The 15,919-nt window shown below is 38.8% G+C and overlaps 1 protein-coding gene across 9 annotated transcripts in view; it reads right to left on the reverse strand.

Annotated features, from left to right (window-relative positions):
* Window positions 1–15,919, reverse strand: part of BABAM2 (BRISC and BRCA1 A complex member 2) — a 402,709-nt gene that overhangs the window by 171,454 nt on the left and 215,336 nt on the right. For all 9 annotated transcript variants that reach the window (XM_072771368.1, XM_072771367.1, XM_072771365.1 and 6 more), the window contains one exon: window positions 7,611–7,720. In XM_072771368.1, coding sequence (XP_072627469.1) covers window positions 7,611–7,720 — 110 coding nt within the window. The remainder of the gene's footprint in view (window positions 1–7,610; window positions 7,721–15,919) is intronic.

The following is a 15,919-nucleotide window of genomic DNA, read 5'->3' on the forward strand; positions in this document are numbered from 1 at the left end:
ATTCTAAACCATTTCCTCTTCTACTTTCTCTGCTAATTTCTCTGCTTCTACCTGTAACACAACCTAGTATTTTTGTTAACTACCATTCTACATCTCAGGCCTTCTACTGAGGAATCATTTTCCTACTTGTGAATAAATATAAATGAACACTACAGAAAACAGCACAGAGTTTTGCTGTTGAAATACAGTAAAAAATTGAAAATCATGAAATTCTCATCTTCATTACAGAAAAAACACTGCACAAAATCCTTGAGATATTTAGTAGAAAGGTGCTAGGCTGACTTTTCAAACGAAGACATGTTAAATCTTAAGTTAAAGCTAATCATTATGCTGTAGACAGGAGAATAGCACTTGAGAGAAACAAGGCATAGGAACTGCCCACAGACACAAAATAAATCCAAGACAGAGCTTAAGGGGCAAAGAAGTTTAAGAAACATATACCAGTGAGATCTGAGTTATCATGGACTTATTGTATACATCTTCTTGCTAAATGTATATTTTCTGACGAAAAAGAAAGCTAGATAAAAACATTGATACACCACCAACTCAGGCAGCTGGGGAGGTGGGAGTTCTACACCAGAATGTTTCCAAAAATATGCTATTTGGGGGCTGATTGATTTTCTCCCCCAACTAAATTCCGTTCTGGTTCGTTTTGGTAATGTTTCAAAGTGCAGGCTGAGCTCTTGATCTTTCAGGAGGCACTGGCAAGACAAAAGGCCAAATTCACTAATGAAAACTCGCTGAACTGACTTTTCAGAATTCCATTCGAAGTCACGAAGAACCCTTTTGGCCCTGCTCCCAGACTAGTAAAACGAACATCTCAAATCCCTACAGGCTAAGATAGCTCATTCCACTAAAACCAAATACACATCTTCTCCTGACAGCTGGTTGTCTTATATTCAGGACTATATATTTATCAAAGGGAGGGGGGAACCTCCAGGAGCACAATATTTATTATAGGATTATCTCAGTGACTCAAGTAAACATGAGTAAGGCTAAATTAAACTATGTTTACTATGATGTTCTATTACTTAAATCCTGACACAAAATCACTCAAGAGATCTGGAGTATTATTTCTTGAGACAACTGATATAGGTTAAAAAAATGGGGACAGGGAATTATCTTTTCTTTAAAATCTGTGTTTAGATATGCACAATTTTTCTAATTATTCTAAAAAATCTTTTGAGAATCTGAAACAAAAATTCTCCATCCCTTTAAGATGTTGAATTCAGTACTAAATTTAAATAAAATCACAAGATATTGAATTCACTCATTGCTTTAAAAACTTATTTTCTCTGATTTATTCAAATTTAATATGTATCATTTCATTAATTCTCACCCATAATTCTAAGTATTACTTGAATCTTCAGCTCCTCCCAACCCTTTCCCTAGGCCTGTTAGGTAAATTTTAAATCAGCCCAGCCTTTCTGGACTACAGGCTATTGAAATGTTCCAAGAGGCCATGTCTATGGTTAGGCACACTGTGGGTGAAGGCAGGGGAAAGAGGCTGGAGAAGCCACAACAGGAGGAGATGTAGGTTGCATAAGCTCAAAAGCATATTTACTACTTTCAGGATTCAGTTGATAAGCCACTCCTAGGAAATGAAGCTCTACCTCTAGGAAACATGACCAGGAACCCATAAGGGAAATAAGCTGGCTGGCTGGGCCACAAGACACATGCACTTTGGAGACCACTTGCCTCTGTAGCACAGAGATCTAACAAGTTCAAAGCCTTCCGATCTGCCAGGGGTTCCTGTCAGTGGGAGCTGACCAAGTGACAGGGCTAGCTTGGCAGCATAGGGGCTGTGGTTCACCAGCCCTCAACTGATGGAAACTCCTTAAGGAGTGTGCTATCCAGGGAAACAGTATGACAACAGAGGCACAAACACAGGTGGGAAAAGCAGAGTCTTGCTGGCGAGGCAGGTGGTGGTGGTCGGGAAAGTTCCATAGAGGAGGTGGGGACTGAGAAGATCTGTGAGGCTAGACAGAATTTTGACAAATTCTACAGGAAAGGGAAATAAAAGTCAATGCTCTCGTACAGGCAGTAGCCCAAGCAAAGGTATGGGAGTGAAAAAAAAAAAAAATACAAGGTGTGTTCACAGGAAATCCCAGAAAACCAGCTTGGCTGAACAACAGGACACAGAACCCAGGCTGGGGTAGAAAGATCAGCTGGGCCTATAAGAGAAAGAGCTTTGGAGGCCACACCGAGAGGGGTGTACTTAATTTAGTTGGTGATAGAGGGGCACTGATGGTGCAGAGCAGGGACAGAACATTATGTGACTTCCTTCAGGAAGACAGGGACAGCTCCATGCTGGATAAACTAATATAGGAAGAAAAGTTAAAAGGCCATCAGGAGACATGGCAACCAAAGGACTAAACTAGGAAATGAGAGTAGGAATGACCAGAGGGACAGATCTAATGGAGACAGGATATTTCTAATACAAAACAGAGGTTGGCTAATGCCATTCAGATGCAGCACCTGGACACCTCAGAAATAGAGTATCCTGAACAGAAACAGGGCTGTGAAGAAGAAACCTTGGCTTACTGGAGGAGTGAGGAGTTTGGTTTCAGACACTTCCCATTTCAGGTGTCAACTGAACACATGCCTATCAAGTGGCTAGAAAAGCAGATCTGCAAGCAGGGAGAAAAGCTGAGATTAGAAATGGGATTGTCCACAAAGAGGTAAAGCTCTGGGGATGAAATCATGGGAAACATAATTTAATGGCTTGAAAAAGGAAGAAGAGTCAGCAGAAAAGATCAGGAAGGGTCTAAGAACTCCATGTTACAGAGCAAAAGAGATGTATTCTAGAACACACATTAGGAATACTATCATGAAAAAAATAAAAATAAAAAATAAAAATAAAAAAAAAATTTAAAAAAAGGAATACTATCATGAGAATCAGATGAGATGATAAAGTGAAAGTAGTTAAATATCTGAAAGTACTAAATGAATATATTTTTATTATTTTCACAGTAGCATGTGTTTAATCTCTAGAAATGCTACATCATGCTCCACATTACGCTGCAAGAGCCCAGGCTTCCCAAAATCTTCCAAAAAGTCCCCTCTCCACCAAGTTAAATGGAATTGTGATCTCGTCCTGCCCTGAACTCTCACAGTACTTAAAAAGTCTAGTTTTGATATTTATACAAATCAAGCAGCACTACCTGAGCATTGCCCATGTGCCGACACTACAGAAAGCACTTTTAGATATGTCCCCCTTGGATGAGATGAAACAGAAAGTTAGGACTTATCCACCTTTGCACAGGATGACATGAGTGAGGCTCAAAAAGGCTACGTATCTTGCAAGGTAGTAAGTGGAGGAACCGGGGGCTTCTGATGCCAAGTCTTATCATGTCTTTTCTACCTAAATACAAGTTGGGATTTGCCATATTTGTTCTTATTTCCCTTACAATCTTACAAGCAAACTAATAAGGGCACAGCCTTATCTCACTTATCTTGATACCCTCCGAAGCACCCAGCCAAGGGCCTGACATTCGGTCAATTCTTGTGCTTTCGATGCCTGAAAGTATTTGCAGGCACCCGGGGCTCCCTAATGGTGAGCATTTGTGGGCTGGTAAGCTTTGAGTACTTATTTCTAAGGCGGACTGTAACTTAACAACAAAAAGTTCTAAAAACAAATTCTGTACTTGTGAAAGATGCCACCTGGTCTGCCTCAGGGGCTGAAATCCTCTTTTTATGCACCGAGTGGGAACAGCACAGGGAGTGACAAGCTGGTTTTCTTCAAACCACTCCCACCAACGGGCTCAAGCCAAGAAATGGGCCCACACCTTTCGGGAAAGAGAACTGCCCGTTTCACCTCTGGTGTCACTGCTGGAACAACCAACAGTCTGAGAAGGAGGGAAAGGTAGAGCAGGTTTGGTGCCAGCTCTGATGATGTCATCTTAAAAGGGCAGCTTGTCTGCCAGGAAAAAAAAAAAGGCAACTAGTTTAGAAACTGGGTTTTTCTTCTTCTCTTCATATTCAACCAAAATCTAGTTTGCATAACTGACCACTAGTTGTTTTATTTCATTTAATGAATACTACTTAGTATCTCATTTACCTGAATGGCTTGGGTTCCTTGGAAAACAAATGTATAGAATGCCTGAAATAAGTGTATTTCATAAATGCCTTGTGTGTGAGAAGAACACGAAGTTCTCAGAAGCTTTACTTTGCAAGGTGTATGTCCATAGTGGGAAACCAGTTATAACATACATCTAAACACCATAAAAGCACCAAGTCAGGTTCTAGTGTCTCCAGAAACACCAGAGAACTCTTCCAGGATCCTGGGCAAAAAGACAGACTTTTGAAATGAGACTGTATTTTAGAGCTTCATTAATTATAATACACTTGGGAGTTTCCAATCCCATGGCTCTGACAGATGTTCCCTTTTGCGAGGATCATCTAATTTGGGGACATTTGGCAACCATGTCCCTAGAAATCTTTAGGGTACAGCAAATTGATCCCTTTTCCCACATGTGAAGACAAGACCCAAAGTAGCCTTTTCCTACTTCCAAGACTAGTTAGTGTAAGCATAATATTCCTGCCTACTTCATGGACAAGCTGGGGCAGAGGGGCATTAGCCAGACTGAAATAACGTATCTTCCAGGCTCAAGATATCTTTCCACACCCATGGAGAGCAGACAGAGAGAATCCAAGTCTTTTCTTGCCAATTTTCACCTAATGTGGATCAGGCCATCGATCCACATAATCACTGACCCACATTGATCAGGCCTGGATCCCTGCCTGTCAAATGCACTGCATGGGGTTTGGAACTTCCTAGAAAGAGCCATAGCCAAAGCCAAAAAGAGTACAAGCCTCGGCTGAGGGCAAGCGTCTGGCACTGGCTTTGGGCGGGTCCACATGGGATGCTTTTTCCATGACTCCTGAGAGCACTTTCCAAGTCTGAGTCTATAATCAATGCTTAGATGGCTCAGAGTTGATAGGACAGTATGAACACAGAAAACAAATGAGAGCTTAACGCAATATTAAAGACCAGTACCCAGTACCATGTAACAACCTATGACCTTGGCCCTACTGAAATGACATTACCTCCATTCTATATTCCGAACACTCTGCATGAGTTAACAAAGATATTAATAACTTGGAACTATGTAAGCCCTTAGAAAGTCATAGCACAGTTTGACCATTTTCCATTTTAACCTTTTTTCTAAAACCTAATTTTTAAAACTTCTACTCAAGGATGTAAGAACTTTTGGCAGTTTTCATTGGTTATTACAAAGGCGGTTCTACAAAGTGAATCTGCATCAATCAGGAAAAAATGTAAAACCCCTCAGTGTAGCATTTTCCAGTTTTCTTGTAATAATTACTGATTGACCCAGAACACTGCCAACCAGGCTTCTGCTCCCCAGGCACTGCATTTCAGCAAGACATTAAGGAAATGAAAAGACTTGTTTCTGTCCCTGAGTAGCAACTTAGTAAAAGATGGGAAAACCAATACACATCACTAACTAAATCTGTGATGAGCAGATTCTAACTGATACAAATTCAGTATTATAAGAGTTCAGGGGATGGCTAGAGAAGGCAGCCCAATGGTGCTCAGGAAAAATGGTAGAAATGGCATTTGGAAAGCTCTATTTCAACAGGAAAAGGGTGCTGGAGAAGGCATTATACACGGAGGTAACAGCTTTAGCAAAGGCACGTGGGCAAGAGCACACAGGTAAATTAAGAAAAGTTCAAGTGAGGGAGTCTGGTTGAACGACAGCCTACTGGAGAGAAAGGCCGAAGAAATTGACTTAGAAATGTAAGATGCAGCCAGTTCTTAACATAAAGAAGAGGGAGGACACACAGAAAGCTAGATTTTAGAGGAAATAATTTTTAAAATATAACCTTCTCTGATAATTTATCACATGATGGCACAGATTTTTAGACAGGGAAATATTTTATTAGCAAGTTTCTTTGCAACCTAGGGGCAGTAACTTAAAAAAAAAAAATATGGGTGCTGGGAAAATCATTTTTCCAAGCTGGCAAATTGCTGTCGGCAGCTTAACCAATATATTCTTGTTACCTACATCTTGTGATTGTTTCATGGAGATCCCTCTTTTCTCATCACCAAAATATCTTCTTAATTTATCACGTGTGTACAGAGTGACTACTTAGAACTAGTTTCTGTTCACTTACTGACCCATCTTCTCCTTTCCTGCCCTAACTTGTCCTAACCACTCGCTCACTCATGCATTCTTCTCCTATGAATGATATCGATAATAACAATACTAATAGCTCCTACTTGCTAAGTGCCAGGCAATGCAATTAATGCCTTAAGAAGAGGGTTTAATGTAATCTTCAAAATATCACTATAAAATAGGTATCACTATTTCGATTTTGAAGTAAGTTCAAAGATGTTAAATGTTTTGCCAACTGGTAAGTGGCAGGACCTGGTTAGTTTAAACTGGATATGCTTGACCTGCGAGCCCTGGCCACCAGCTCATCGTACTGTCTCCAACACTTTTGGTGTCTTACTGATATGGGTTAGTATTTTCAATTAAAAATGAAAACATTCAGTGAATACCTGCTACTGTAAAGTCCTGTCCTAGGTGCTCTCAGATGTATACAAATAAATGAGAGAATGTGTAGATAGCTGATGCCTCTAGTCATCCATATTTGACAGTAAACCCATACATTTTGTAGCAGTGCATAAAATGGTATGTCCATGATCCATGAATTAGAACAACTAGTGCCAGAGGGAGTAAAAATGACTCAGTGTAGGAACGTTGGATGGTGACCACATCTCACAGACAGAAATCAGCCAACCCTGACCAACTGACAGAATTTTAATCATAAATTTCAGTCAAAATCTGTAAGAACTCTCCCTGCTGATGAAAAAATCTGTCCTATCACAAGTTCCTGACCAAATCTGCATAACAATCTATCTTCAATGAACCTCAGCTTCCTTTGAAGTTCAATCAGCTTCTGAAGCATTTCAACCAACAATAAGCACTTTGTGAGGCTAGTCCTCATACAATGCATTACCAACTAGTAAAGATACTTGGCTAAAACACAAATGCAGTATCAAGCTCCTTGTGCCAAAGAGCAGGAATGTTGTGTAAAATTATATAGCGCTACATAGACACAGAAGAGTAATTCAAAAGTGTCCTCTTTTAAAGCTCTCTGCTCTTAATATCACCATTACTAACCTCCGAATAAGTTGTTGCTAATATTCACAGGAGACTAGTTACATTTTTACAAATAACTATAATAGTCACAAAAATATAAGAAATTGGATAGGACACTGTTGAGCAGTCCTCTTTGGGCTGTAACCATATGTACTCAGGGAACATTTGGAAGGAGTCGCAATTTCGGATTCAGCCTGCCTACTCATCTCTCTCTACAAAGGTACAGTATTCATATCACAAGTTGCACAACTAAGACTCATCCAAAGATTGCAGTGGCAAATACTAACTGCATCTACTCGGCATTCTAAACTCCCGATACAACTCATGTTTAAGAAAACAAAAGTCAATAAGGAGAAATTATTTCAAGAGTTCAAGAGAAATTATTTCAAGAGTTCAAGAGTGGTAAAAGAATTAGCAAGATATGTCTGGCTAACACAGTGAAACACTAGGCTATATAAAATTAGTGACACTGATACTTACTGTTCAATTCGGGGTGACAAGTACAGCTTGGGATACACCTGAGTGGCTTCGGTGTCCTCAAAACTGACAGAAAGGAGAGCCACATCTTCTCCAGGGTCTTCATTTACATCCTTAAGTAGGGAGTAAAAAACACACTGTCATCAGTCCCTGCTCTTATAACATCTTCCTGGTGCTGAGCTCACAGTCCACTGGCATTGAGGCTGGAGCATGTGAGGTACCTGGATTTGCATTTAGCAGCTCTGCACATCCTTTGCCACATGCCAATCACTCCTCTAGAGTTATGGCTTTCAAACTTTCTGATCAGAGCTGATCACAGCTAGGAAAAGACTCCCACCTATCTCATTTGTTCCCACATTCCAAGAGGGGAAAAGTGAATCTGGCAATAAGCACGAATTGGTCAAAAACACAGTTAACAAATTGCAGCAAACATTGCTAATGATAATATGTAATGTCTTATAATTTTTATAATATATATAAATGGCTTATAATTTTCTTTTTATAGAAAGAATCGGAGTTATGAATGTGATTTATGTCATAAGACAACAACAAAATCTAAAAATACCCGGTAATTTTATTATCTATACCTTAAGAGTATGTTGTAAGTTATATAAAGAGCAAAAATTCCCAAGAAACATATCACTATGACCTATGGTACCACACAAGCAAATGGCAGGGGGTTACATACACATCTACTTCGCAAAACGACTGTGGATGATTCACATATGAACCACAAGACATACATTTCTTAAAAGCCCGGTTATAAGAAAATTATAAGACAAAAACATTGTTGATCCAATATGTACCAAAGAAACACTGAAAGATTAACAACCCATAATAAACGAAACTGGTAATGATAAAGCTAAACTTCCTATAATTTATAATTAAAAGCAAGAACAGTGATAATTGAATGTCATAACCAACTCAAGCCAACCCTGATCTAAGTGTCCTGAGTCAAAACTGTGGGATTTATAGGTTCACGATTATTGCCAAGCACTGCATGTTGCCAGATTTCCAAATAAAATACTGAATTAGAATAAATTCTAGTAGCATGATGGTTTTACTTTGTGAAAACCAGATTTTAGTAACTCTTAATCATTTTACTTTTTGGTTGGTAGTGGCTCTATGTCAAACATAAATTTTTGGAAAATTTAATTGGACTGCACATCTTTCACCCATAAGAACTGGTAAGAACTGGCATATGTTTCTGGATTGGTTCTTAGGTCTTCTGGAGGGCCCAGCTGTCATCCTAGGAGGGTCCCATCTAGACTTTAAGAATCACTGCCCATGAATACTGAGAATCTCAGATACCAGGGTCCTTCCTTCGGTCTAAAACTAACCTCACTCCTTCCTTTCCTGCATTATGGGAAGCTGGTCATCACATTTACCCAGCTCAGCTCTGACAGTATCCTCATTCTGCCTTCTATTGTGCCTAGAGGATGCGTGTGCAGCATGTACACAAAGAGGCAAGAACCAGAAGTCTCACCCATCTTGAAAAAATAAAAATTTTGCGCCTGGTGACTCAGTTGGTTAAGCATCTGCTTTTGGCTCAGGCCATGATCCTGGGGTCCTGGGATTGAGTCCCGCACCAGGCTCCCTGTTCAGCGGGGAGTCTGCTCCTCTCGCTGCTCATGTTCCCTCTCTCCCATAAATCAGTAAAATTTTTTAAAACTTAAAAAAATTTTTAATGAAAATTCAAAAAAAAAAAGAAAGAAAAGAATCATGCTGGTTCTCTATATAGCTTTCTCTCTCATCTCCTTCCTCTCTTTCACAGACTGCTTGAAAACGGGGTCTGCACTTCCAGTCTTTACTCCCTTCCCTCCTACTATCTTCTTAGCACAGGAGAATAGCTTTCTGACCCCACTAAGTAATTGGGATTGCCCTCACCAAGGCATCCACGGAACACAGTAAATGCTTCTCTGTGCTTATCTTCCCTGATCTCTGAACAGTATTTGACATGGATGATCTCTTTCTTCTGCAGATGCTCTGTTTCTTGCTTCAAAGAAACTATACTCTCCTGACCTTCTGTCTCTGGGACCACTTCCCTTCTTCTTTCTCATGGTTTGTGTTTTGTTTTTTCTAAACTGAGAAAGTGCATGCACACGCTAGAGCGGGAAACGGAGAGGACAAAGCAGGCTCCGCGCTGAGCAGGGAGCCTGCAGAAGAAGCGGGGTTCGATCCCAGGACTCTTGAGATCATGACCTGAGGCGAAAGCGGATGCTTAACCAACTGAACCACTCAGGCGCCCAACATTTTGTGTTTTTTATCATTTTGCTTCTCAATTAATTTTTGGTTTTATGTGACAAAATTTAGGCTGCTTGTAACAAGTCAAACCATACAGAAGTTTATATAGGAAAAGCTCTTCCACCCCTCACTTTTACAAGTAACCAATATTAACTGTGTATGGAGCCTCAAGCAGCTTTTTCTATGCTCATAAAAACATACACACTTGCATATAAATAGCTCTTTAACCTTCTGTTTTGTTTTCCTTAATGGAATTGTATTATACATATCACTCTACCAACTGCTTCCTAAATAGCCACATAATATTCCATGGCATGGATTTATTTATTTTTTTTAACCATTCCCCTAGCAACATTCAGGTTGTTTGTAGTTCTTAGCCATTTGATAGTATTACAATAAAGATGATCACATAAGGATATATATGTATCCTCTACTGGCAGAACTTATATTTCTGAATTGATAACTAAAACTGAGCTGATTGGATCACAGGTTATGAAGATTTTACATTTTAATAGTTTAAGATTAGTTTTCTAAAATTTTACAGCAAGTTACATTTGGACTCCTGAATTTGCATCAGTAGGAGAGAGAGCCTGTTTCTAGCTCATCCTGAATAAGCTGATAACACTAGCTGTTTTCACTGTGCAGTTTAATGTTGGCGGTCTGGCTACTGGAGAATGGCGTCTCAGCTGAGATCCAATGACTAAAGCTGAGCAACTTTTAATTTGCTTACTGGTCATCTCTTCTGTAACTTCTCTGATCAAACCCTTTGTCCTAAAGTCTCTTGGGCTTTTCTGGCTATTGCTATTTATTGGGTTTATTAACCTTGGTCTATCACATGTGTTATAAATTTTTTCTCTTCAGTACAGCTTTTGACTGTTTACTTCAGGGACTCTTCTGACAGCACAGGAAATTTAGGTTTCTAAAGACTTAAATCTGGACAGTAACTCTAAGGTTATTTAACTACTTCCCTAGCATCTCACCTAACATTTTATTTTTACATGTAGGTTTATAAAACCTTAGGTTGTATGATTTAGGAAGTATATAGAGAAAGACCTTAGTACAGTGCCTGGAATCCACTCTGTGTGAGCTAAATGAATACAACAGTAAACAAATTAATGTTAATTTCTAACCTTTTTTCTCCACACCTGGTGCTTTTTCAGGAACCTGCTTTACTAAAGTTGCTTCAGCAATGGTCTGGAAACTCATGACTGACTCCTTGCTCCTGCGCCCCCCCCCCCCCCACCGTAACACACCAAAGTTCTAGAACTAGTGATTTCAGAAGGAAAGCCAAGATTAGGAATCTGAGTTTATCTACCATTTCGTGCTCTTTCACAAATGATAAAGTATTCAACCCTAAATGTTCCTTTCTGTACAATGAGGGTGGAAATTTTTTAAAATACAGTCTCAACAAATAGAAACTATGTAATTATATAATACAACTCCAGAACTCATACAGTATCTAAAACTAAGGTTGAAGTGAGTTTGAAAATACATTCAGGGATCCCTGGGTGGTGCAGCGGTTTGGCGCCTGCCTTTGGCCCAGGGCGCGATCCTGGAGACCCAGGATCGAATCCCACGTCAGGCTCCCGGTGCATGGAGCCTGCTTCTCCCTCTGCCTGTGTCTCTGCCTCTCTCTCTCTCTTTCTCTCTCTCTGTGACTATCATAAATAAAATTAAAAAAAAATTTAAAAAGATTTAAAAAAAAAAAAGAAAATACATTCAGGAAGACAAATTCATTTTATAACCCAAGGATTGAAGTAGTCCTCTTTAGAGGTATATTGGTCACCTTAAAGTAAGGTAATAAAGAACTGACATTGACTTTCAGATTGAGTTTCGTTGTTAAAGGTCAAAACTCTGACTACAAGTCACAAAACCCAGTTAAAAATAGTAACAACAATACTGCAAAAAAGTAGAGGCCACTGAAAACCTTTGTACTTAGTAGCTTCACTCCATATACATATGGATAATTTATAATTATTTCCTTTCCCTACTTTGTGACTTTTTATTTCATTGCTATTGAAGCAAGAACAGAAATGCTCAGAGACGGTCCTCCCAACAAATAGAATGACCCTGGTTTCTATAATCAATATCTATCACCTGGCATCCTGCAGAGTACATGAAACATTAGTCTCAATAGGAAAGCAGTTTTTCCAGGAGTTCCTTTTATGAACCACTCTTAATGTAATTTACTTGCCTCAGTGTGACACATGAGTTTCCCCCCAAATTGGTATTCGATTTCTAATGGATCCCTAAGTTTGCTTAAATAAGCCCAAAGAGTTCCAAAAATACAAATCCACACAGTACTGTTTCCAGTTTCTGCAACCCTAACAGGCTTGTACATGTGTTCCTTCCCATCTGGGGAATTATAAAAGAAGCTCTTGTACTGTGGTTCTTAGAAGCTAACATTACAGATGATTATTGTAACCACTAATGGCAACATTTTGGAAAGCAGGGGGAGGTTATAGTGTAGTAGGGGACATTTAAAAATGCCCAAGCATACATTTTCAAGGCTTGCTTTCTGTACCATCTGAAACTGCAGCAGGTTAAAATGGGGGGAAAGATGTCGAATCTGAAGCAAAAAAAGAATATTGCCTTGCACCTTTATAAAAGTCTATCAGGCGCTGACATACAGATGGCAACACAATAATGGCCATGATATTTTGCTGAGATTTAACAATGGATTTTGCTCAGCACTTGGCTATAGAACAGAAATGGGTTCCTATGGCTTATAGTGAATAGTCACTAGGTGGTGAGTTCCTTGCAGACTGGGAGCTTCTCCTGTTTGTTTGAACATGTCTGAAAAAGCACATATATGACAAACTGGTTGGGGGGGGGCACTGAATTAATGCAGGAAAGATTGTGAGAATGAGTAAATGATGGGGTTAAATAGAAAGTACTTTCAGTTAAAAATATTCTCAATATTTACCTCCTGTTTTCTTGAATCTATGACTACTTAAGATTTTGTTAAAGAAAACTCAAATCTGAGCCATATATAAGCAAAGGCTGCACCCCTACTAATAAGAGGTAACATTCTGTGTAGGTCATAATGGCTTATTCATATAACTGTTCTCAATTGGGGCTCTTTACAAGTATCAAAAGGGTGTAGGAAAAAACAAGGATTAGCCTTGGAAATGAAAGTAAACACAAGCACAATTTATCATTATGCTGCACCCCTTTGACATGCTAATTCCAAGTGAAGCTAGCAGCCATTAAACAAGCCCCTATATGTTGAGTGTCAATATAGGTAAAAACTACCAATTAACTATTGCTGATAGACATGAGCTGAACAATAAATATTACAAGCTACAATTCACATAAGAAGACTGTAAAAAAGCCACTGTATTCCTCAATTCAAAAGGCTTAAAACAAAGCTATAACCATTACTAGCAGAACCAGTTTGTAGACATAAGGACTATAAAGAAGTCATCATACAGTATGTCAAAAATCAAGTAAGAGCCATTTTGAGTTACACTTAAAGGGTATTAAACTAGATCCAGGACTAATCATGATTCCCAGAGTGACTAAAAACTAGGTCTCAGTAAGCATCTCATTATACAAAAGCTATCAGTTTTTGAAACACTGTAAACAAATTGAAAATTTCCAAAACAGAATCTTATTTTGAAAAATACTAAGTGAGTGATGCCTGGATGGCTCATTCAGGTAAGTGTCTGCTTTCAGCTTAGGTCATGATCCTAGGGTCCTGAGATCGAGCCCCACATAAATAAACAAAATCTTTTAAAAAAAAATACTAAGTGAGATTTGTACTTTAGAGGCCCCAGTATTTTGATAATATGGATTAATCATCAAATTACATAAATCCAGATTTTTCAAAGTCAAGTTTCTTCAAGTAAAAGAATAAGACTCTCACAGTGCTACCATTCATTAATGCATTTAACAAAGTGAGTAAAATATATATAGCATGTTACAAAGGTTATGAAGAAAAATTAAAGCAGGGAAAAGGGAAAAGGAAAGAGGAGGGAATAGAAGATTAAAGAGAGTGGTGAAAGGTGGACTCAGCAGTAGATTCTCATTAAGACAGGAGATTCAAGACAGAAAGATCTCTTGGCTCACTGTGTTATTTACCAACAGAAGCAGCCTCGATCAAAATTGAAATTTGGATTCTATTGGCATTAAGACATGGCAATGAATATGTCAGAAATGGAATTAAATTTAAGCAAAAGAATATTGAAGAACAAGGAAAATAATGTCTGTAAGACCTTAGTCTCAGTGCTAAGGAGTCTCTGTCTAATAATGACACTGGTCATTTTGGAAATCAAGTCACCACTTCTTCACCAAAGTGCTGGGAAATGTACAAGTGCCAGGGAAAGCAGTAGATTCAGAAAGCAAAACTAATCCAAGAATAAGGAAGTTGAGTCAAATAGATGAGGAAGTGAAGTAAGCAGGTGTCATGTCTGCCTCTTTTGCCCTTGGTGTGGCTCACAACCCTGAGCCTCCTCTTTTCCATGCAGAAGGGGGTACAGCACAGAGGTACGAGTTCCGAAAGCCTAGTTACAGCCTTTCTCCACCAAATATTTAGTTCTTGGCTGAGAACTTCTTTGATATTTTGATATCTCTGATGAAGGTAGCATTTAAAAGAATTACTTCCAGGGGCACCTGGGTAGTTCAGTGGTTGAGTGGCTGCCTTTGGCTTAGGTCGTGATCCCGGGGTCCTGGGATCGAGCCCCACATCAGGATTCCTCATGAGGGAGCCTGCTTCTCCCTCTGCCTATGTCTCTGCCTCTCTCTGTCTTTCATGAATAAGTAAATAAAATGTTTTTTAAAATAATAAAAAAATAAAAGAGTTACTTCTGATTTGGTTTCTCCAAATGGAAATGGGAACAAAAAGAATCTCCCAGTGTAGTCTAATCAAGCTAGGTCACTCCCCCCCATTTTTAAAAACCAGATCTTGACTAACACTTTCATGGGAGCCATCATCCCCTTATCAAAAAGCTCTTTCTCTCCTTTTAATTGCCATGGTTTTAATTTCTTTAACCTTCATTGTAAATTCACTTGCTGCATGAAGATTCCTTTGACCTGCAATGTAATCTATGCCTGCCCATGGCAGTTCTCATTATGTTCTTCATGAATTTCTCTTGTTGTTTAAACAGTATGTAGTTTATATTCCATAGATTGTGAATTTCTTGAGGGCGTGGTAGAGATCTCCTACTTCCTATTATGCCTAATAATAAGAATTGATATTTATTCATTGTTCACTCAGTAGTCATTTTGCTTAGTGCTTTATATGCATTATCTCATATAATCATCATAACAACCTTAAAAGGTAGGTACTGTTATTATACATTTGCAAATATAGACATTGAGGCTGAGAGAGATTAAATGGTAAAGATGAGTTTTGAAGCCCCATATACTGACTTTGAACCTGGACTCTTAACTACAATGCCATATCCCCTAGCATGCTGCTGGGCACAAAGAATGGACTATTAATTCCCAGAGAAAGGTATATAAAACTTGAAAACCCATATGCAGAAAAGATATCAGAGATTTACCACATACTGACTTGTTCTCCATTTAGTGTCTAAATCCTATATGCTCCAAAAGACCATATTAAGGAACCATTATTCCCTTTTTACCCAAACTAAACTACCCAGCCTATACCAGGCACGTCCTGAGTATTCAAAACAAATTACGAAGTATACGCTTTATTTATTTTAATGTTTACTTATTATTTTTAAATTATTTTCTTAAAGATTTTATTTATTTGAGAGAGAGAGAGAGAGAACAGGGGAAGGGCAGAGGGAGGGACAGACTCCCCAATGAGTGGGGAGCCTGATGTGGGGCTCGATCCCCAGACCATGGGATCATGATCTAAACCAAAGTTAGACACTTAATTGACTGAGCCACTCAGGTGCCCCTAATGTTTACTTTTTAAAACTATGAAACAAGAAATTAAAATCCTTAAGAATATAAAGACTAAAAGCTATTAAAGGTCACTATGCCAAATAAAATGTATTCATTTGACATCTTTACACAGAGCCAGTTAAGAAGGAAGGATGGCTTCTCTAAGAATACTAAGAAGGCCCGTAGAGTTCTAGGCTATAATGTCAACT

This window comes from Canis lupus, chromosome 12 (assembly GCF_048164855.1).
Source record: "Canis lupus baileyi chromosome 12, mCanLup2.hap1, whole genome shotgun sequence".
Taxonomy (NCBI): domain Eukaryota; kingdom Metazoa; phylum Chordata; class Mammalia; order Carnivora; family Canidae; genus Canis; species Canis lupus.